Source organism: Mycteria americana, chromosome 4, assembly GCF_035582795.1.
Source record: "Mycteria americana isolate JAX WOST 10 ecotype Jacksonville Zoo and Gardens chromosome 4, USCA_MyAme_1.0, whole genome shotgun sequence".
NCBI classification, from domain to species: domain Eukaryota; kingdom Metazoa; phylum Chordata; class Aves; order Ciconiiformes; family Ciconiidae; genus Mycteria; species Mycteria americana.
In genome coordinates this window covers 72,488,632-72,509,808 of record NC_134368.1, presented here as the reverse complement: position 1 = coordinate 72,509,808, position 21,177 = coordinate 72,488,632, and the positions used below count along the sequence as shown (strand labels likewise).

The 21,177-nt window shown below is 38.3% G+C and overlaps 1 protein-coding gene across 6 annotated transcripts in view; it reads right to left on the bottom strand.

The window, feature by feature from the left end:
* Positions 1-1,171: 1,171 nt before the first annotated feature.
* PTPN13 (protein tyrosine phosphatase non-receptor type 13) overlaps positions 1,172-21,177 on the bottom strand; it is a 129,882-nt gene continuing 109,876 nt past the window's right edge. For 5 of the 6 annotated variants that reach the window (XM_075500853.1, XM_075500854.1, XM_075500857.1 and 2 more), the window contains 18 exons: positions 20,117-20,478; positions 19,746-19,920; positions 18,272-18,430; positions 16,318-16,489; positions 16,009-16,219; positions 15,004-15,074; positions 13,254-13,315; positions 12,405-12,561; positions 11,914-12,090; positions 10,543-10,625; positions 9,235-9,290; positions 8,064-8,167; positions 6,752-6,900; positions 6,089-6,179; positions 5,022-5,359; positions 4,249-4,464; positions 3,056-3,118; positions 1,172-2,012 (listed from right to left, as the gene is read on the bottom strand). In XM_075500853.1, coding sequence (XP_075356968.1) covers positions 1,932-2,012; positions 3,056-3,118; positions 4,249-4,464; positions 5,022-5,359; positions 6,089-6,179; positions 6,752-6,900; positions 8,064-8,167; positions 9,235-9,290; positions 10,543-10,625; positions 11,914-12,090; positions 12,405-12,561; positions 13,254-13,315; positions 15,004-15,074; positions 16,009-16,219; positions 16,318-16,489; positions 18,272-18,430; positions 19,746-19,920; positions 20,117-20,478 — 2,727 coding nt within the window. In that variant the 3' untranslated portion in view covers positions 1,172-1,931. The remainder of the gene's footprint in view (positions 2,013-3,055; positions 3,119-4,248; positions 4,465-5,021; positions 5,360-6,088; positions 6,180-6,751; positions 6,901-8,063; positions 8,168-9,234; positions 9,291-10,542; positions 10,626-11,913; positions 12,091-12,404; positions 12,562-13,253; positions 13,316-15,003; positions 15,075-16,008; positions 16,220-16,317; positions 16,490-18,271; positions 18,431-19,745; positions 19,921-20,116; positions 20,479-21,177) is intronic. The other variant, XM_075500856.1, reaches the window with a different exon arrangement.

Sequence of the window (21,177 nt, the reverse complement as noted above, 5' to 3'; positions counted from 1 at the left end):
AAAACATCTAAGAAAAGAATTCAACTGCCTTAACCATACTGTCCAGTTACCATAACCATTTTTTTGTTTCTAAAACCCAGACATACTAAAATCCTCTGAACTCACTATTCATGTTAAAACAGTAGCAGCAGTATATCAACTAGCTGCGTTTACTTACTTTGCATGTTGACAACCGTAGTCCTGAAAATCTTCTGTCTTCACTTTAAAGCTCTTTCATATTGGGTGTACTGTCAACACGGCTAGTCAATTTGCTTCTGCTTCTATCTACACAGAATTAATTTTCCTTCCTCAAACTACACTGCTCTGAAAAAGGCACAATTTTTCAACTGTGCTGGTATACTAGAAGGAATAAAAATCATAGTATTACTGTGACAAGTGAAAAAGGCTCTTTTCCTTTTTTAAGTCATGCTACTGCTAGCTAGAATACCATTAAACAAGCAAGACAGTGACTGTTTCAGTTCTGGGACACCAGAATACTATGGGCTACTATTTTGAAGAGTGAAAACCTTGGATAATCACAGGCCTCTGAACTTATTTCTGCCATTGCAATGAAGAATGCTTTCAAATTAGTACTCTTATACCCTTCCTGACAGCACAAGTCACAAGCTTCAGTTCTAGTAAGGACTGCTGGGACAGGAATACTACTCAAACCCTCGAATGGTCCCCTGTGCTGGCTGATGGCAGTTATTCATCATCCAAGGTTCCCATACAGTATAAAACGAAGATTTCCTTTCAGAACAGTTTTGAATGTTTACAATATCACCAAAACACTGAGTTACTTAGAACCCGATATCCTGCCTCCCCCCTCAAACCTGGTTACTTTAAGCAGAGTAGATTACATTTTTGCCAGATCACTGCCATAGCATCCAAGTGCAAACACACACACAAAAATGTGATACGGGTCTCGATGCCCAGGTATGCTGAAAAACAAGGAGGGAAGGAAAATATCCTCTTCCTATCACCATAGTGTGGAAACTCTCCAGAAAGAAACCCACAGTTCTGCAGGTTTTTTCAAATGGACACTAAAGAACAGAAGGACAGTGAAAATTTAAAATGTGCACAGCCCTTTCGTTGCAAATTTCTTAAGTGCAGCAACCACAATGAAGGATGCCATGTAAGGCGAAGAAAAATCAGTCACAAGGACAAAAAAATACCCAGATCCACTGATCAGTGTACTTTAGGTGTATTTTTTATTTACAGAGTGGAGATGCCTAATCAGTTATAAGGTTAGACACCTGATAATTCAGCTTTTTTTGTAAAAGTATATAAATATGTACATGAAACTCTATGAAGTAAACATTATTAACTGTGATACTTACAGTAAACATTCACTACTATCCTTATGCTAACAGGCATCTCTTAAAGCTTAAATGTTGATTTCAAGATACCCTCTATAAAATAGCTGTAACTGTACTAAAAGGGCAAAAATTCTGTGCCATAAACAAGCTTTTAAAAGAGACGAGTAAAACGGCTTTGTAATAAAGTTTGCCAGGATGAAAATACTGCTTCATCCCTCCCACTCCCCCACCCATAAGAAACAAATACCCCCAAACAGTTGCAGAACTGCAGGAAGTATTATAAGATTACTTTTTTCTTCTTCTTTATTTTTTTAAATTAAAATATTTTTATTTCAGTATTTTATCACATATTAAGGAAGCTGCAAAAAATGCAGCTTTATTAAATATTATTTACTGTTATACAAAAATCTCACATATGTGTCCATGGGGCTGAAGACATTAGTGGTATTGTATGAGCTATCCCTTTTCCTTATAACTATATATCTTATTTGGAATGACAGAGAGACTTTATAGAAAAGACATTTGACAGCAACTGAAGAAAGGGACTGGAAAATTATTGGCAGAATAAAGAAAACATGAGAGCCTCTAGACCTCCTTGCTTCCTTATTTTAAAAGCACTTCTGCTTCAGTATTTTATTTGCCTCTCTGTTGTTCTTCATGTTGGAGATGATTCAGGACGTAAAGGACAACTTGATAGCAGAAAATGTACTGATCCTGCAAGGGAAAGGAAATCACAGAACAGGTGAAAAATGCTTGCACCACCCAAGCAATTCACTCTCACCTGCACTTCACAGGTGTATAGCACTTGATTTCAATACTATTTCTACAGTTAAGTAAAAAAAACACAAAACAAAAAACCCACAGTGGAGAAATACACAACCTCAACTTCAAACAAATACAGGCACTCCCCTGCCACTAAAGATATATTTTTATATGGGACATTTATCCTCCTTTCACACCAAAACCACCTCAAGCAGAGTAAGTACTTTACATAAGTAGAAATGAAGACAGCAAGTGAATTTCAAGGTCTTGCATCAATGCCAACTAATACAGAACTCAGATGACAGTGCAACTTCTTATCTTAATCTCAGTGATACAGGTGTGGGGGCTAATACATGTTTTAGGGTGTGAGGTGGGCTGACAGTTTTGTGGTTTGATTTTAGTTTTTTTGCTGGTTTTGTTGTTTGTTTGGTTTTTTTTTTTTTTTTTTTTTCTATGATTTGACAATTCCTTCACATTCAAAGAAAAAGTGCAGACTTTAACAAGAACTTGTGATGTCGATCTCTAAGGTAAAGTTAATTAGCTCTAGATCTAGATTATTCCTAAAACATTCATTTAACTTCTGGTTGAATATCTCCCCAAAGGAGATTTCAAGACATCTCTGGTAGTATCAGTGATTCATAGCAGCTACAGTTAGGCCTTCTCTTCAGTTTATAACACATTTTTTTAGCCAAAAAGCTCAGATGATTTCCTCTATAACACATGCTTTTGAAGATGAAAACTCCCAACTTTTTTTTTTTTTTTTTTTAAAAACACAGATCAAAACTGCACAGCATGTTAAAAATTGCATGCATTTCTGACTCTTAAATATGTACTGCTACTCACTGGCATGCATGTGATTTAATTCTCACGATACAAACATTGTATTAGAAGGCACAAACACAATAATTTTGTGCATCACGGAAAGTTTCCTGGCACATCAGAGTTAGAATTCCAGTGTCTTTCCTTTAGCATATACTCGGGGAAGCCAGACTCACCTCTGTCTGAACCATCCCATTTCTCTGCAGACGCATCGTGCGCACCAGGTCTGAGATGTCAAACTACCAAAACAAACGGCAAGTTAAACATTCAAAAAAGACATACATACATATAAAGGAAACATCCCCAGCATCAAACCAAGGAATCCAACTAGGCACATTAAACAATTAGTAGTGAAACAAATAACAATTCACTATAGCCTATGCATGTCTGGTAGATAACCAGCATGTGCTGTCTCTGGGCAATATGGATGTGGCCCTCCTACATCAGACACTCTCCTTCTCTTGTTTTCTTTCTCTGTGCACAGGCTCTCTTGCTTACTCTCACTGGGAGCTGAGTGTGCAGAAAATAGAGCCCCTTGGTCCAACCTAAGAAAACACTTTTCATTTCCAGGTCTATAAAGTTCTAGACATTTAGTGGTGCTTAGAAACCCCGCTGAGCTAAGCATGACATGGCTCATCTTCTCTACAAATTCACAAAAAGATTTGCTACACCAGGCCACTGAAGGACATAAACATAAAGAAGCTAGCACCCTCCTGTGGATCACCCTAGAAAGCATATCCCTGGTTGTTCTGGAAAAGTTAATTTACATACCCTCATCTCCAGCTGAGATGTTTGTACACTGAGTTTTTGATTCAGTTGCCTAAACAGATACTCTGGTTGGCTTCTAGCTGCGCTCCAACAGTTCATAGATCTCTGACTGACCAAGTGCCACAACTCTCAGCCCTAACACCATTTAACATGATAGTGCCACTGAGTACATCCAGCCCGGTAAGGCAGGTGCTTTAACTTTTCCTTCTATTGCCTAAGACATCATGGCAACACACCGTTGTTCCCAAGCCACACGCCAGAAGTCTGCTACAGTAGGAGATGTCCTTGCAACATACTGTAGAACATCTCAAGTGGCACCTAACAATGTTGGATTGCTGAGGTGTCAAACAGGACACTTAACAAGATTCCCTGAGCTAACCCAAGAACCAGCAGATGTTAGAGCTATTCCCCCCCAGGATTATCAACAAAGAAACATTTCACAGGTACTGCTGTTTTACACCCTGATTTATGTTACATTAAGACATAGCTAGCATGCTACTCTCAAAAGCATGGCATATTCTTTAAACAATTAAATAGATCCAATGGAACACATTTCCTGCAAGTCAAAAGGACAGCTTAACCCATCCTCTTGGGTACTCACATCGAGGTCTCTGCTGATTAACCCTAGAACAACGTCTATACAAATAAGGGTCCCCGATCGTCCAATGCCTGCACTGCAGTGAGTTATGATAGGTCCTGATTTGTGGATGTGCCGCATGTAGGAGATAAAAGTAAGCAGGTCATCTGGTTGAGAAGGGGTGTCATGGTCAGGCCAGGCGATGAAGTTCAGATGGGAAATGTGCCGTACTTCACCTGTCTGAGGTTTAAAAACAACAATAACAACAAGATGTAACACATGGGAAGAATAAAAAGACAAAAGGTAAGTTCCCAAAGGAAACAGTCTGAGAAGAGAGGCATTTGCCCAATGAAGGTGTTCTGTAATTCAATAAAACAAGAGTAACAATGAGCTAAACTGAAAATAACTAGCAAGTAATTGAATAGTATAAGGTTCACTGTGCAGACTGAGCCGATCACACAGAGGAATGAACCAGACAGACTGAATTGTTAGTGAATTTCATATCCCTATATATTTTTCTATGGCCAAAGGCACCTAGGGAGCCAAAATTTAGAGTCTCATTAGCATAATCAAATAATCTCCTGGCCCAACTGCCTTCTCCTATAAAGGTCACAGAGTAGCACAAGCTGCAACGAGGAAGAGTTGCCCAGTAATGATCACTGGGCAAAGAGGAGAAGCACTGGGTTACCTCTTGATGTAGCCATTATGATTGAAAGCAGGCAAGCCAGAAGTATAAGGATAAAAAAAGCCAACACTCAGAAAAAAAATTCTCAGCATGCAGAATTAGATTCACTTACCTGAATCTCTTCTAGCTCCAGCACTCTAATGATAAAGCCCTTCAGCTGCTGGAGTTTTACAAGAGCAAGCCGGAGTCTATCATTTATCATGGTGGTTTTATTGAGTACATCTGGCCAGTAACGCTGGCATTTTATCTTTTCTCCTTCAACCTCCTGAGTCATCATGGCAATCACAGTACAGTTTTGCTCCCAAACCATTTGCCAGAAATCTGCTACAGTAGTAGGGAGAGGTCCTTGACATGCAATGTAAATGAACTCTTCATTCCCCACTGGCATGCGAATGAAGCTGGCATTGATGTATCCACCTTCAATCCCAAGAGGTACTCTAGTGGTATCATCTGCAATCCCCACACAACAAAAATACCTCAATGTTATGGATGCACATAATTAGACCTTCGCACAATAGAGATGCTGAGCCTTACACACTCACATAGTACTTATCTCCACAGATGCTTCCAGATCTTATTAAAAAAAAAAAAAATAAAATCACTACAATACTTGCTTTAGGATACTAATCAGTACTTCTCTTTGAATAAAGAAAAAGATGGCTAGGGGAGAAATCTTAATCAGCAGACAGGGAGGATATGCGATTTGAACTGCAGCACCTCTGAAACTGAGGTTGAATATTTCTCACTCAGAACTAACCTTTATCAGTTCTCACTTCTCCTCCACACATCTCCCACCTAACAAACAGAATTTTGTTGCAGGAAACTTACCAACAATAGTATACATGTCTGTTTTTCCAATTTTACATGGGTAAAACTGCAAACATCTTGTCTAGCTCTATATGTATATCTCATTTAAGACACAGGATCTGCTGAAACAACTGAAGAATCTGTGAATATCCATCTCTACCTACTACAGTAGTCTATTGTTCACCAATCTTAAACTGCTTTATAAATGCTTGCTTTAAATGTGTAGAAAATGAGTGGCAGATTTATTTTTTTCCCTACTCAGCACCTGAACTAGGATTGGGAATCAAACCATCCCACTTCTGATCCAATTCATCTGACCATACAGGTGGTGACAAAATATCAACAGTGAACTTCAGATTAGTTAGGACTTACAAGGAAGTATGTTTTTATATCTGTTCTTTTTCCTATTCTCCTTTGCTTGTCCAATCAAACACTGATCCAAAGGTTTTAACTCCTGAAGGTTCTGTAAAGAAGCAATTACACTTGCATTAGAAAGCGCTGAATGGTAACAAGTGTTAAGAGCAGTTATGTAACCAAGTCTTTAACAGACAGAATGATTAAAAAAAATCCTAATGCGGATATGCAAAATAATTCAGTCACAGGAAAGAATCTAATTTCACATAGCTAAGAAAATGAAACAAAATAAAAAAAAAAAACCCCAAACTATTATTCAGTAAATATTTTATCTCATTCTCCCAAAAAAAGAGATTGTGTAACATGGTTGACTTAAGACTTTGCAAAGGCTGTTTTCACATCCTGAAGCTAGATTTTGCAGCCTATATTCACTTGGTAATTTACCACAAGTAAGAATGATGTATACACACTTTTGAATTGAATTCCCAGTTCAAACTAATCTTATCTCTCAGTAGCTAGTGGGGGGGAAGGTAGAGAAGCCTTTGGCAAAAGAAGTCTCTTCATCCCTTTAGAGCTGCAAATTAAAGAGCTGTGGTATTTAAGGCAGTGATGAACCAGCCATTCTATTTCTAACTGTTTCATACTAGAAAAAAGGATTTTAAAGGACAAATAGTTACTCACTTCAATCTCTTTAGAAGGGACTCCCTGTTCCAGCAATCCACGCAACATCCTGATCACTGACTTCAATTTGGCTCCTGAGTACTTGCCTCCAGGGAGCACATTCACAGTAGGGAGTGCAGAGATCTCTTCATTTGTCACTAAAGAGAAATCTAGCAGAAGAACAAGACTGATTGATATAAATATAAATAAATAAATAGCTAAAACTAGGGAAATGTAAACTGTAGTGCAACGTTGGATTTCTGTGATGCTGTTCACCACTGTACTACCTGTTTTCTCTAGAATGCCTCCATACACCAGAGAGAATACACAGACATCCTCTCAGTTTGACAGGCAAAACCAAATTAACTAACAAAACCAGTATGACACAAAATGAGCTTTGATGAATCCAGGAACCAAAGGGAGTATTTTCCTGAACTTCCAAATAAATACTCTGCAACAAACTGCAAATACATTTTAAATGTAAGCTCTTCATGCAATAACCTATAAAATTGAGGAATGCACACAGGGATGAATTCAGAACTCTCCACTTAAACATCACAGCCTGTGACTTTGTTTTTAGCACTTATACTCAACATGTCTTTCCAGTGGTAATCGTAAGATGTGTTAAATATATCTTTTTTTCCAATAAAGCTTGCTTTCTATCAGGCCTTCAGTGTTTCTCTGAAGCACAACAAAATTAATGACCCAAAATTAATAAACCAAGAGTCTCTCTGGTATCGCAATTACAAGTGTCCTAAATCTACTGACTTAGTCTAAAGGTTTACATGGATTATCCTTTTTTCTTTTAATGGATGCAGACAAAAGGCTGCTGTATATGAATTTCAGGAACTGACATTTCTAATGCTATCTCAAAAAGTAAAGACTAGATTCTGCCAAATGCATCAAATTGAGTAATGTTCCACTCTGCCACATTGTGCAGCAGTGGAAGAATGAGAGTCAAGATAAAGAAAAAATATTGCCTAATTTGAGCATGGAGTAGCAGGTATGTGAAGCACATAATATATCGACCTAATCACAGTCAAACATCTGTATTGTTACAGCTTTTGTCAGAGAGATACTCTGGAAGAAAGCGTCTCAGCTGTTTTCAACTCTGCTACAACTACAGGTGCAACTTGTTCCTATTAACTCTCACACATTTATTACACAGAGCTGTAAAGATCCTTTCCAGTGGGTTGCTGAGCTGTTAGATTTCCCATTGTACCTGTCATTACACCCTCAAAACATAGCCAAGACATTTTAAATTTCACTTCTGACATTTTGTCTATTTAATGTGATCCTCAGTTTTCCACTGATTATTTGTTAAAGTTCTTGCCTTTATTTATACGTTCCTGGCTGACTGATTCAATTGGCAGTTCATCACTTCCCCACGTGATTTCATCCTCATCTGCTTGACTCAAGGGAGGTTGTGGAGGAGATCTATAAGAGGACGAGGTATGGAAATAAGAAAGAACACCTAGAAATAACCAACTTATTTGCAATCTAATAAAAATAACCAGAAAGGTGTATATAATCTCAAAAAACCACTGTTTTTTCCTTTTTTAAATCCCCAGCAGGGATTTGGAAAAGCTAACAGTGGAAAAAGAGCCAGGAAGACATGTATCTAGTAATAACTATCATCACAATTACTTTTCAAAGGCTAAGCAGTCAAATAACATCCAATAGCAGATTTGTACCATTCACATAATTCACTACCTATACACTACAATGTCTGTTTTCAATTGCAAGTTTTCTAGTTTTGTTGAAGATGGTGATAAACGTATTAAGTATTTTAGGTCATAATGTTGCTGCTTGTGCCAAGTCTCAACCCAAAACTTCCCAGAAACTTAATCAAAACATAAGAAGTATATACACTTTGACTGAAGCTTTACTTAGACTAAGGAATAAAATTATTTCACAAAGAAAAACGATCTTGGGAATTTCAAAAATTCAAGGTGGCTCAAAGGGTCAGCTAGTAGTTTGGCCAGGCATATTCTTAGTTTTCCAACTAAAAAAAAATAAGCTCCAAGCACCGAAACGGGAACAGATGGACCAGTGGAACTATACAATTTAGTTTGTGTGCTCTAAAAACAGAAAAAGTAACATTAATGAAGCTTGTAAAGATTCAAACTAAAGACAGCATTGTTTGAATGGTTTCTTCACATGCAAGTACCAAATCGTTAGTACAATGAAAATTAAGTTATTTGGAGCCATTTAAACATAGTCCAGTTACTTGTTATAACCACATATCAAAGGAATAAATAAAACTAGGGCATAGTAACCCACATAAATCTGACTAGTATTTCAGGCAAATTATAACCTTTTAAATAACAAGAATAGACAGAGAGCAATTCAACAAGACATTGCACAGATATTTTATTGGGTTTGTTTTGGTTTGGGGGTGGGGTTTTTTGTTTGTTTGTTTTTTCTCTCATTATGACATACCCTCTTCAGAGTTTCAGACTTCACAGGTTTGCTTTCAAGCAGCACTAGAAAAGAAATCTTACCTTTCTGGCATAGCTTTTACTTCACAATAGTCTTCACAGCCATTTACATGTGTTGGCTAGTGGAAGAAATATTTCAAAACACATTAAAGGACATAGTTATAACATTCATCCACCGTAAATTTTAAACAATTAATAATTACATGGACTGTTTCTGAAGGGTACTAAGTTCAAAGCAGCACATAATAAAAGACTTTCCTCTTTTAGACATCTCATTAACCCAAAATAACAGAGGACAAGAACACTGAGCACTTGGAAAAAGGCTCTACTGTAACAAGGCCAAAAAGCTCTTAAAATTATTCCTGACTCACAGCAGCAGTAGAGCCATCTAAATCTTCTCCAGTTGACTTTTTTTGTTTCTAATACTTAAAAATCCTTTATGAGGTAAGTTTGACAGTGAAAACTTCTGCCTCCTGTCAAGCCACCACTCATATATAGAGCAGAACAGGGCTTTACCTCTAAATGACAGATACTCCTATATACGCCTTTCTCAACAAACGATGAAGACTAAGCAGAGAAGAAGCCATTTCGATCCTCCTTCCAAGAAAAACTCTACAAAACCATTTATACATATTAGGCCAGCTTGCAAGTTTCCACTGCCATACTCAGAGAATTTTACTTGTGGATCTCCTACAGCACACTGACACAGAGCCAGATTCCCGATTTGACACTCAGCTCTACTAACCAGACAGAAAGCAGCAACAGCCAGGATGTGCTGGATAGACAGAGATCTGCTGATTTGAAATATGAGACAAAACCTGGGCATCTAGTGACCAATGTAAAACAGGACATGCAATAATGTAGGGTAAATCACATATAGAAGTTATTCAAGTTAATGAACATATCCTAGGAAAAAGTAGGAGGAAAAGAAATATCAAATTTACATTTTGGACAGTTACGTCTACACAGCATTCATTGTGACTGCTTCCCTTCTTTGAGCAGGAATCAAGGAAATCTTTTAGATTAAATGCCTGAAATAACATTAACAAGGTAGTTTATCATCACCCTTTTTGGAGGAAAAAAAAAAAAAAAAGCTGTTAGGCTTTATATGAGAAACAATGTAAAATAACTATGCTTTGTTCTCTTATATAGTTAATTTATGATAGAATAATCATACACTAATTAAAAAACAAATTTTTACACCATTTGCACACCATTTACAGCTGCTACCGAGAAAGATGTTTTCATTTAAAAGACACGTAAAAAGTTATTTCCGCAAGTTCTATGCCAATAAGGAAAATAATAAATTGAAAGAGCCTCTGAGAAAGCAAAATCAGCACACAAATGTCTGCCAGCTTCTTGCCATCCCACCTCTGAAAAATCTTCAGGTAAAGATGACCCATCACAGTCTGTGTCTTCAGACTTATCTTCTGTCAGCTTTCCATTCATCTCTACTAGAACAGGAAAATCAAGAGATACAGCATAAACACACCAAAAGATGCCCAGGAGTCACCTTATCACAGATGTGAATCCTGTTACACCTGCCTGGCACTACACAGAGGTGCCAGAATAGAGGTGCCAGAATAACCAAGAAACATCTTTTAAGTCCCTTTGCTACCAGCGTGTTGGAAAAGAGGTCTTACTGTATAGGATAATCAGATTTTAGGCTTCTTCCTTTTTTAACTGGAACAGCTGTCATTACATGTGAGGTTGTTTGCATAGCTAACAGAATATCTGTGCCACAGCATAATGGATGGACAGGCTAGTGCTAGTAAGTTATCAGATTCCCATGTCAATAGTGTTTCTGGAATTCAGTTACATTTAGACCAGCAGTAGATCTAAACAAGAATTCTACCTGTAGCCTAATTAAGATATGCCAGATAAAATCTGTCTTGTATCTGTCTGCTACAGTAGTTCCCTGCTGTATCTTATGGATTCAATTCATCTTCAGTTGCAAAGGCCAGATCCTAGCTACAAGAAACTGGAAGTAGTGGAGCTCCTATGAGCTTCCTGGCACAGCCAGAACCTCAGTGTTCCCTGATTTCTAATATCATGACCAATGACAATAACCCAATTAACCTGAAGAGCAGCAGAAGAGCTGAAATAATTATAATTTTAGAAGGTATATCTTGAGTTCCAGAAGGAACCTCTACAGGATTAGCAAGCATCTTGCTTGAACTTTTGGAGCATACATACATAGTGTGACACCACAAAGGAACTAAAAATCCTACTCCACACTAAATTTCAGTTAATAACAACTGGAGCTGAGGAGATGGAATGAAGGAAAAGAAAGCAGGTACTGAAAGAAAAATAGTTTTTCTAAAAGAGACAAAGCAGGTTGGCAAATTGTTTGGTTTTGAGAGATCTCAACACATTTCCAAGTTGTGCAGTCTGCAACCAATGAAATGTTGAAACACTTCAGCATTTCAATATGACTGTAGCTGCAGAACCAGGTACCTAAACAACATGAATGCCACTTGAGACAATTCCAGAATGGGGTTCATTTTCCCAGATTACTTAAAGCAAAATCCAGATTTATCAAACCAGAACTTGACTTATTAAATTGCATCTGAAGTTCACTGGAATCAGCAACCATTTGTCTGTGTTCTACTTGGGAAACATTCAGTTCACACATCAATTCAATGTCAACTCTCCCTCTTGCCAAATCAATTGCTTACTTGGCACCTTGTTTCAATAAGCATTTTGCTGTTAACAATACACTTTTTTAACGGCTCATGTTACCTGGCAGGTGATCTTCTGATGTGGCCTTCTTGAGATGTAGAAGACTCTGAGCCTCTGAAGTTGCACTATTATGATTTAAGAGGTTCTGGGCCTCCTCATCTACAACATCCAACAGATACTGGACAACTTCATTGTGATCATCCTCATCATAATACTCATCATCTGGAACCTCTGTTTCTAAAGAGAAATAGTATAAAATGACAAGTTTTCCCAATATAGGATGTTTTTGGGGAAAAAAATTAAATGGGCAGACACCATAGCATTATTTCTAGCTGTTATCAAGGCTTTCCTTCATTTCTCTCTAACACAGAATCCAACTTCCATCATCAACTAATTCCTCTAAAGCAGAGCACACGACTTGGAGATGATCTTCTAAAATCGACTGCCAACCTAACATTGTCTTATTTCAGCCTATTCAACAATGTCTTGATTGTCTTGTACTTGTACACTAATGATTGAATAATGCTGTCCCCCATCTCACCTCCTCTTACCTGATTTGTCATTGTATTTAGAAAAATCCGACATCTGATTGGTAAAGCCAAGGGAAGGTGCATCTCCAGATCCTGAGAGATTCATTAGTCCTTCTGTGTGATAGATATTGTTTTCTATATTTGCCTGAGAAGGTCCTAGGATGCCATTGCCACTTATCTAAGAAAGCAAAGAACAGTACAAATTAACTCTTAACGAGTCTGGCAGTTTGTTGAAGCAGCAAGCAACCCTTAAAAAGTTCACTGCTCTACTTAGCAACAAATAAAACCCCCTATTTATATCGTATTCTCATCTGACATAGCTGGGTGATGGGTGGGCAGCTTTTAGGTGTGTTATAAGTTTCACATGAAAAGAACAAATAAAAAAATTTTAAAGCAACTAAGAAAAAAAGTCACATGGTGATGAAGGAGCAACTACTACAAGAGCACACATAGTAGTATGTAACATTATTATAACCTCTATAAAATATATGCAGGCTTCAATGCTTTTGGTCCCACAACACACCATTTCTCAGAAAGAACAAAGGGGGGAAAAAAGAAAGAAAACCATCTAGTAAATGTAACATTCAAGCATCTGCAGAAGCTGTGAACAGAATGGAGTTTTCTGGATCATAGCCTTGCATCCTTCTCATAAGACCATTTGCCTTTTGATAAAGCAGTCCCAAAGAAAGAGGAGATCAATTAAAAAAACTTGCATATTTATGATCACTGCTTATTCACATCAACTGACAATAGGGGGTTTGCATACTTCCATTAACAGATTGTTTAATTAATTAATTTATTTAAAACATGTATCTAAAGTAGATCCTTTTCTCTGGTTAATGATAATAGGCACAATAGAGGAATATTTACCTTGGGCCCATAAGCATCAGTTGTCTTTTCTGTTTTATCACAGGGATCACCACAGGAACAGCCTAAACAAAAACGGGAAAAAACAACAACTTCACAGCAACTTTTTCACAGAAATTAAATTAGACCCCATCAATTATTTTTATAAAAGAAACAAGGTATTTAATATTATGTTATGAAATGAATGACATTTCTGCCTGCCTGGTTACTGGGCATTGCCAAACTCACATCTAACGGACTATACTTAATAATGGCTTTTTGAATGTTACATTCAATGGGATCAGAAAGCATGAATGCTACTACAAGTAACCAACTCTAAGCAAAGAGAAATGTTGATAAATAATACAGTGGAAACATGCACCTTTGGGAAACAGGGCATGATTCCCTTTCCCTTGAAATGTACAACCCTGCAATCACCTGTCACTAACTTTTTTGTGGGTTTTTTTTGTTTGTTGGGGTTTTGTTTGTTTGTCGGTTTCATTTTTTTTAAAACATCATCTGACATGTGGGTCCTTGTTCAAAGGTACCTTTCACTTCTTGGTAAAGAAAAGAGTGATACTATGATATCAGAGACCACCACCTGTCCTAGACATCCCATTACTAGTATAATAAATGAGACAAAGTGGAACCAGTAGATGCTATATACCTAGCTACTAGTGAAGTTCTGGATTTTTATATACATTATGCTTTTACAAATGAAGAAACTTGTAGATGAAATAACTGAAGGCTAAAAGTAACCTTATATCTTGTCGTGAACCTATGCATGACAACTCATCTACAGGAAGGGAGTTTTAAGTGGGGTGTTCCAAGATTTGGTTACAGGGCTTGTTCCTAATGAATATCTTGACTAAGTTTTTTGAAACAAAACATGTAGCATACTTGGAAAATATGTGAGCAACACTAAACTGTAAGAGTTGCAATAATTTCATAAGGCAAGATCAACACTCAAAGTTATCTAGATACATTAAAGGAAGCATGAAAAATAAGACTACAATGAATCAAGACAAATGCAAACTGCCACATTTCAAAGAAAAAGCAAATGCTTAAGATGGTAAGTAACCACATAAGCAGTTGCTCTGCACAGAAGCAAATGTAGGTGGTAAACAATCCGAGTCTGAGTGAGGGAACAAGGAACTATTTAGCAAAAGGAAGTTAATCTCACTCGGGATGTATTAACAGGAATGCTGTCTACACAACCCTGGAAATATTTCTTCCGGTCTGCTTGGCACTGGTGAGCCTCACCCAATGCTGTGTGTGTGACCAGAAGCACCACACTTGAAGAGGAAAGTAGCAAGATATAACCAAACTGGAGGAGAGCAATAAAAAAATCAATCTGGGCTCCTTTGGTCTTGAAAAAGAGAAGACCAATGGGAGACCTGAAGCCCTTTCAAATGTAACAAATTGGTATTTTTATGCCTGGTCAGAGAAAACAACAACAGGATTATCATCATCATAATTGTTATTAATAATAATAAATTGATTGATTTTTTTTTAACCCCTTGAAAGACTTAGGCTTGATATTAGAGAGAATTTCTAAACTACAAGAGAAATGGAATCATAAAGAAACTATTGTTGGATCTCTTTTTGTGGAGCTTTTAAAAGAAAGATCAAGCAAACACCTGCTGGAACTGATCTCAGTAAGTGGAGTTCTAGTGCAGCTACTGGACTAGGATGGTATCTTAAGGCCCATATCAGTTCCTTCATTTTTATAAATGTGCATTTCACTTGCAATAAGTAAGCAAGCAAATCTTACCATTAGCTTTCATTGGCCATGGATTTGAGCTATCAGGGCTTTTGGATTTTGGAAGCACTGCATGACCATCTCTATGAAAAGAAATGTTTACAGAAATGTTTATTAAAAAATAAATAAATCATGGTTACCATCAGATATTGATGTAAATATGTACTCTCAGTAAAACTGCTAATCGTGCTTTCTATTACAACAGTTTTAGAATACTTCGAATATTCAATGAGAGAGGTTAAGCACTGGTAGTTAAGTCAGTTCCTACTTCAGGGAGCACCGAAGAGTTTGTTAGAGCTGGACTCTCCTAGATTCTGACAAAAAGATTCGACCTTGCAGCCTCAGGACTTTACAACTCCTTCCCCTTCTGGGATAAAACAGAGTGGGAAGGAGAAAGGGAGAGAGGAAGCAAAGAACGGCAGGCATGGCTGGAAGACTTAAAAAAATGAAGTAAATGTTTCAGTCCCAGGTAAACATTAAAACAGAGTAATCTCTTAGAGTTTTTTTAGACTGCTGTATTGCCATAAAAGAAGCAGCAGGAATCAGTGAAAATACAGTGGTGCACTAGGATCTGTGCCATACGGTTTTGACATTCACCAGTGTGCTGGGACATCCATGTGACAGTAGAACTATTTAAGCACAAAACAACATTTAATCTCCTTTTTATGATTATAGAACCCTCAGTAGCAGTTTTAAGAAAAAGGTGTAATTGTATTTAAATAACCCATGTCATATTTTGAAAATGGTATTTTGAACACTTGCACTTCATAGCTGGACACAGCCTTGTTTTCCCAAGAAACACAAAGCACAGCCAAGTGCTAAGTACCTTCTGCTCCACTGAAGCACAAAAACTGCGAATATACAGACTGTTTTTGTGGCATCAGTCCTCAATAACATGCCACTTAGTACCACTCTGGTGAATTTTTGTCATACCAGGAACATGTTTTACCCATATACTCATACAATCACGCGAGAAAAAACAAAAAGTACAGCAAAGCATTTGCTTCCAAAACATACCTGGTCGCTTTGAGCACCACTTTCGGAAGGTATGTTTCCAGCATTCTTTTGGCTTCTTTCAGAGTCATTCCCTGTGTGCTTACTCCATTAATGTAATGGATAATATCTAGTGCATGGAGACTCTCCTCTCTGGCAGCAACTGATTTGGGGAGAATGTCACTAATATACACAACTTGGTAAAGGCTGTCATGACCTCCTGATAACAACAAACCTTTGCAGGAAAAAGGGGGAGAGAAAATCAAGTTCTTTCTTTGTAACTGAAGGGAAAAATTTTGCTTTAGAGCAAAAAGCAGTATACTTCTGTGTTACCTAGCTCCTCCTTATGGCACATTAGTGTAATATCAGGCAGTAAATGAGGCAACACTGGCATCTTAGGTAACTCCAAAACACGCCCTAGCACTAATCTGACAGTCTTTGGAGTAGCACGGAGAAAGTTTACTGCATCAGTATGACTCATGTTAGTCACATCGATGTCATTAACCTGCGAAAATAAAAGCAACAGAGATGTCCTTGTTAGGTTCCAAATAAAATAGTTAGCATTACTGCAGAAACATTTATTACTGTTCCTATTGTTGACATTTGACATTAAAGGACAAAACAATAGGTGCTTATACTGACAACAGTTGCAGTTCATCATACTTACCCAAGGAGACAGAACACATAAATGTAACTGAACTTTCGCAAGTGAAGAAACAAGTTTACAGTCCAAATGTCAAAATATTAAACAATCTGAAGAGGTATATTATTTTACTGTTCCTATTTAAAAAATTGGAATGCTTAACTGCACAGGCCAACACCTCAAAGTCTGACTCACAACCTAATCCAATTTGACTTGTATTTGCCTAACTTTATTAAGGTTTAATAGTATTCAGCAGTGCTTCAGTGTCCTGATCTAGCAATGACTCACACATCTGCTCTGTGTTATGCATTTCACCACTATTGTTCACAATCCCTCTAAACCTAAATGCAAGTTTTCAGTTGATCAGAAACTAATTCTATAAGGGATGGGATGCCATTCAGAGGGACCTGGACAAGCTCAAGCAGTGGGCCCATGTGAACCTAATGAGGTTCAACAAGGCCAAGTGCAAGGTCCTGCACCTGGGTCAGGGCAACCCCAGGTATCAATACAGGCTGGGGGATGAAGGGATTGAGAGCAGCCCTGCAGAGAAGGACTTGGGGGTACTGGTGGATAAAAAGCTGGGCATGAGCCAACATGTGCGCTCACAGCCCAGAAAGCCAACCGTATCCTGGGCTGCATCAAAAGAAGCATGGCCAGCAGGTTGAGGGAGGTGATTCTTCCCCCTCTCCTCTGCTCTGGTGAGACGCCACCTGAAGTACTGCATCCAGGTCTGGAGTCCTCAGCACAGGAAAGACATGGAGCTGTTGGAGCAGGTCCAGAGGAGGGCCACAAAAACGATCAGAGGGATGGAACACCTCTCCTATGAGGAAAGGCTGAGAGAGTTGGGATTGTTTAGCCTCAAGAAGAGAAGGCTCCAGGGAGACCTTATTGTGGCCTTTCAATACTTAAAGGGGGCTTATGAAAAACATGGGGACAGACTTTTTAGTAGGGGCTGTTGAGACAGGACAAGGGGTAACGGTTTTAAACTAAACGAGGGCAGATTTAGACTAGATATAAGGAAGAAATTTTCTACCATGAGGGTGGTGAAACACTGGAACAGGTTGCCCAGAGAGGCGGTAGATGCCCCATCCCTGGAAACATTCAAGGTCAGATTGGACAGGGCTCTGAGCAACCTGATCTAGTTGAAGATGTCCCTGCTCATTGCAGGGGGGTTGCAGGTCCCTTCCAACCCAAACTATTCTATCTTTCTATGATGAACACCTGTACCACATGATATGTACCTGGTAAACTCTTCTACAGCAAATCTCTTAAAATTTATTTCCTAACAATATGCTAGTCATAGATGTATTTGACCGACAACTCCTCCACACATTTAAGCAACCATCTTATTTAACCAATGAATGCTTTTCTCTTTAAACCATTTTTTGCCATCATGAATGCAAAAAAGTGGTTGCACACAGGCCTAGCTGTGGGACATACCATAACTCCCTTCAGCAATCTTCTCACATGTTTTCATGGTTGTATTTCTTTTGTCTAAGTACGATCAAATTATGCCTCTCAGAAGGTGCATGTCTTTGTTCCTTAATCACATTTACTTTGGCCCACAACAGTTTGCTTTTTTTTTTTGACTCAAAGTTGTCCTTTTCATGCAACCCCTGTATCTGAAAACATTAATTCTCTCACTTTTATCAGTCGGTCTCCAGGTCGCAGTCTCCCATCACTTTTGGCAGGATCCTGAACAATGTCATGAATGTAGCAGCCAACATTATCATTACCTTTGGTCACTGTAAAACCCAGACTACCCTTTTCTGACTTTGTCATAGTGACTCGGAGCTCTACTTCCTAGGGGAAGAAAATAGCACTTTACAACACAAACAGAAGCAATTTGAACTCTTTACTGAGTTTAAGACAGTTAGAAATAGATGACTGATTTACCTATTAGTTTAAGTGGAACACAATCCTGGACAGTACCAAGACGTGTCTCAGCGTAGCTGCTTCAAGTAAGCACTTCTAATGAATTCAGATGGACTGCTGTTTTGCATGGAGCTAACCTTGGGCCAAAGGCCTATGATCTAAACAAAATTGTGAAGGCACACACCAAAACTGACACCTTATTTTACCCTCAACTAGCTGCCATATATAAAAAAGGCTCTGTATTTTTCAAATAAGACAACACATCAGGAATTATTCAACTGCAGAAAGTAAGTGAGTGTATTTTCCTACAATGATACCCAATACCATAGCTTATCTCAGAACTCAACACATGGACATGTTTTGCCTATTTTAATTTGCATGAATTTGAAAGATACAGATCTGCCTCGTTTGCATAGAAACTCACAGAGCACCAGGAAGGTTTGAGAAAAACTTCTGAAGAAGGGACTAAGAAAAGGACAGTTTGTTTCTTCTCAAAACAGAGTATGGGCTAGAATAGCTTTGTAACCTGAAAGATCCTCACAACTGAGACATATCAAGGCTCAATGTTCATTTTTTTCAATCTATGAATAGATTATGTGAGGATATGGAAGCAGAAGTCCCTTCTGATACACATTTCTGGGGTGGCAAGAAGGTATCTCAGAAGAGTCTCAAAAATATGCCTCATTTTGTAGCAGAGCAGAAAGTCTTTGGGATTCATAGATGTAAATGCAGCAAAGAACAGGGCCTCCTGATGTCCCTGCTGCCCTGATTTATCCTCTGATCTCTGAACAACTGCACAGGAAACTAACAGGGCAGAAGCAAGATATCTGCCATTTAAGCTTTGTCTGAGTACATGGTTTAGAGGTAGGTAAAGATTTAATGCCAAGTTTTCCAGGCTGAAATGACACACAAAATAGACGTATACACATCTACCTATGTACACATAGATGCCTCCACATTCACAGAGGGAAATATATCAACTCCTCAAGAGCCCAGACAGAAGATGCTTGCAGACATTTGTATGAGCAGCTGCAGTTCAATGGTTACAAATGGCACATGTACGTGTGCCATTTATAAGGCACACGCCCAGGTTAGTGCAAGTATAACCTACAACTATCCCATTTGTAAATTAATATGCCTAACTTCTATCCAGTCACCTCCCAATACCATGGCTAAAACACCTTCCAGTTGGCCACAGCAGTAGGTACATTTATGCTACTGAAAGACAGAAATAGTAAATTACCGGCTCATATTCTTCAGCATTTTTTTCCAACTGGCTGAGTAATGAATCCATTCCTCCCAGGTGTGGAGTCAGCTCAGAAGCAGGAGTAGCATAGCAGTCATTTATTAAAACGGATGTGGTAACATCAGGAACAGTTCTACAGGTTGGGATCAATGGCAAATCCAATGGCAGATTACTACAGATAAACAAGGGAAAAACAAGGATCAGCTTGTACAACATGGCTGTCACCCATAAATGAATAAATGGGCCAATATTGACTTTAGGCAGATCTAAAAAGCAAAACAAAAAGAAGTATTTCTATGAATAGGTCCAATAAACTGTTTTTGTAAACAACTTCTGCAATATTACAAGGATCATTATAAACAGCATACCTGTCCTCAAGCTCTGACTTGCTAGGAGCCTCTTGATCAGCATATAAGATAGTGTGAACAGCCTTCTCCTGACCACCGTGCACCTCATACTGACTGTGTGCCTGTGTCATAGCTTCACCTGAAGTTTGGTATAGCGCAGAACTCCAGCCAAGGCCAACCTGTACTGACGAGTCTATCACCTCCTCATCACCACTCCTGCTGCTGTCACTGTAGCTGTCTCTTCTAGAGGGAGATTTTAGCCTTTTCTTGCTCAGATCAGTAGTTTCATTTTCATCTGAGCTGTCACCTTGTTCACCATTTGATGGACCAGAAACTTCTCTGCTGACATCTGGAAATACTTGTTGGGGTGAATGGATGGGAGTCTACAGAGAGCAAGGACATTTAATTCATCAAACTCAAGTTTTGATGACACAAGAAAGTTGCAAAGACTGCATAAAATTACCAAAAGCAATTAGTCAATGGCACCTTCCATTTAGATGTTGCCTCAACTGTGTAAACTTATCATAGCACAGTTTCATCACGTTCAACGCAACTTGGCCAAGACAAAGCATGCAAAACTTTGAAACATATACTGCTAAAGAACTGCAAATTCATCTAAGGAAAACAAATATACTCTTGGCTTTAGCCTTGGAGAGCCTACTGACAGATGCCTTTAAGCTATGCCCAGCAGTCATCTAGGCAATTACCATGAAATCCCTTCCAACCAGAACACACTGCTGACGCTTACAGTGCAACTGAAGTCAAACTAATCTCACACAGGAGGGTAACAGGGAAGCTTTCAAGCAAAAAGCTACATAACAGACTACAAAAATGATGATAATTTACACCAAATGGAGACTGTTCAGCCAAGTTATTAACTCCCATGAGAATGAAGAACAGTTTTGCCAATAATCCCATATTCCCAAGAATGATGTCAGCTAGCAGACACACAGTTTAAAAGCTTCATTTACACTTTTATGGCCAAATTCTTCTGTTCATGAAGACACCAACCTGTGATAATGTTATAAACAAAAATTGTCATCTGTTTATTGGTTTTTCTCTTCTTTTAATATATGTGCTGT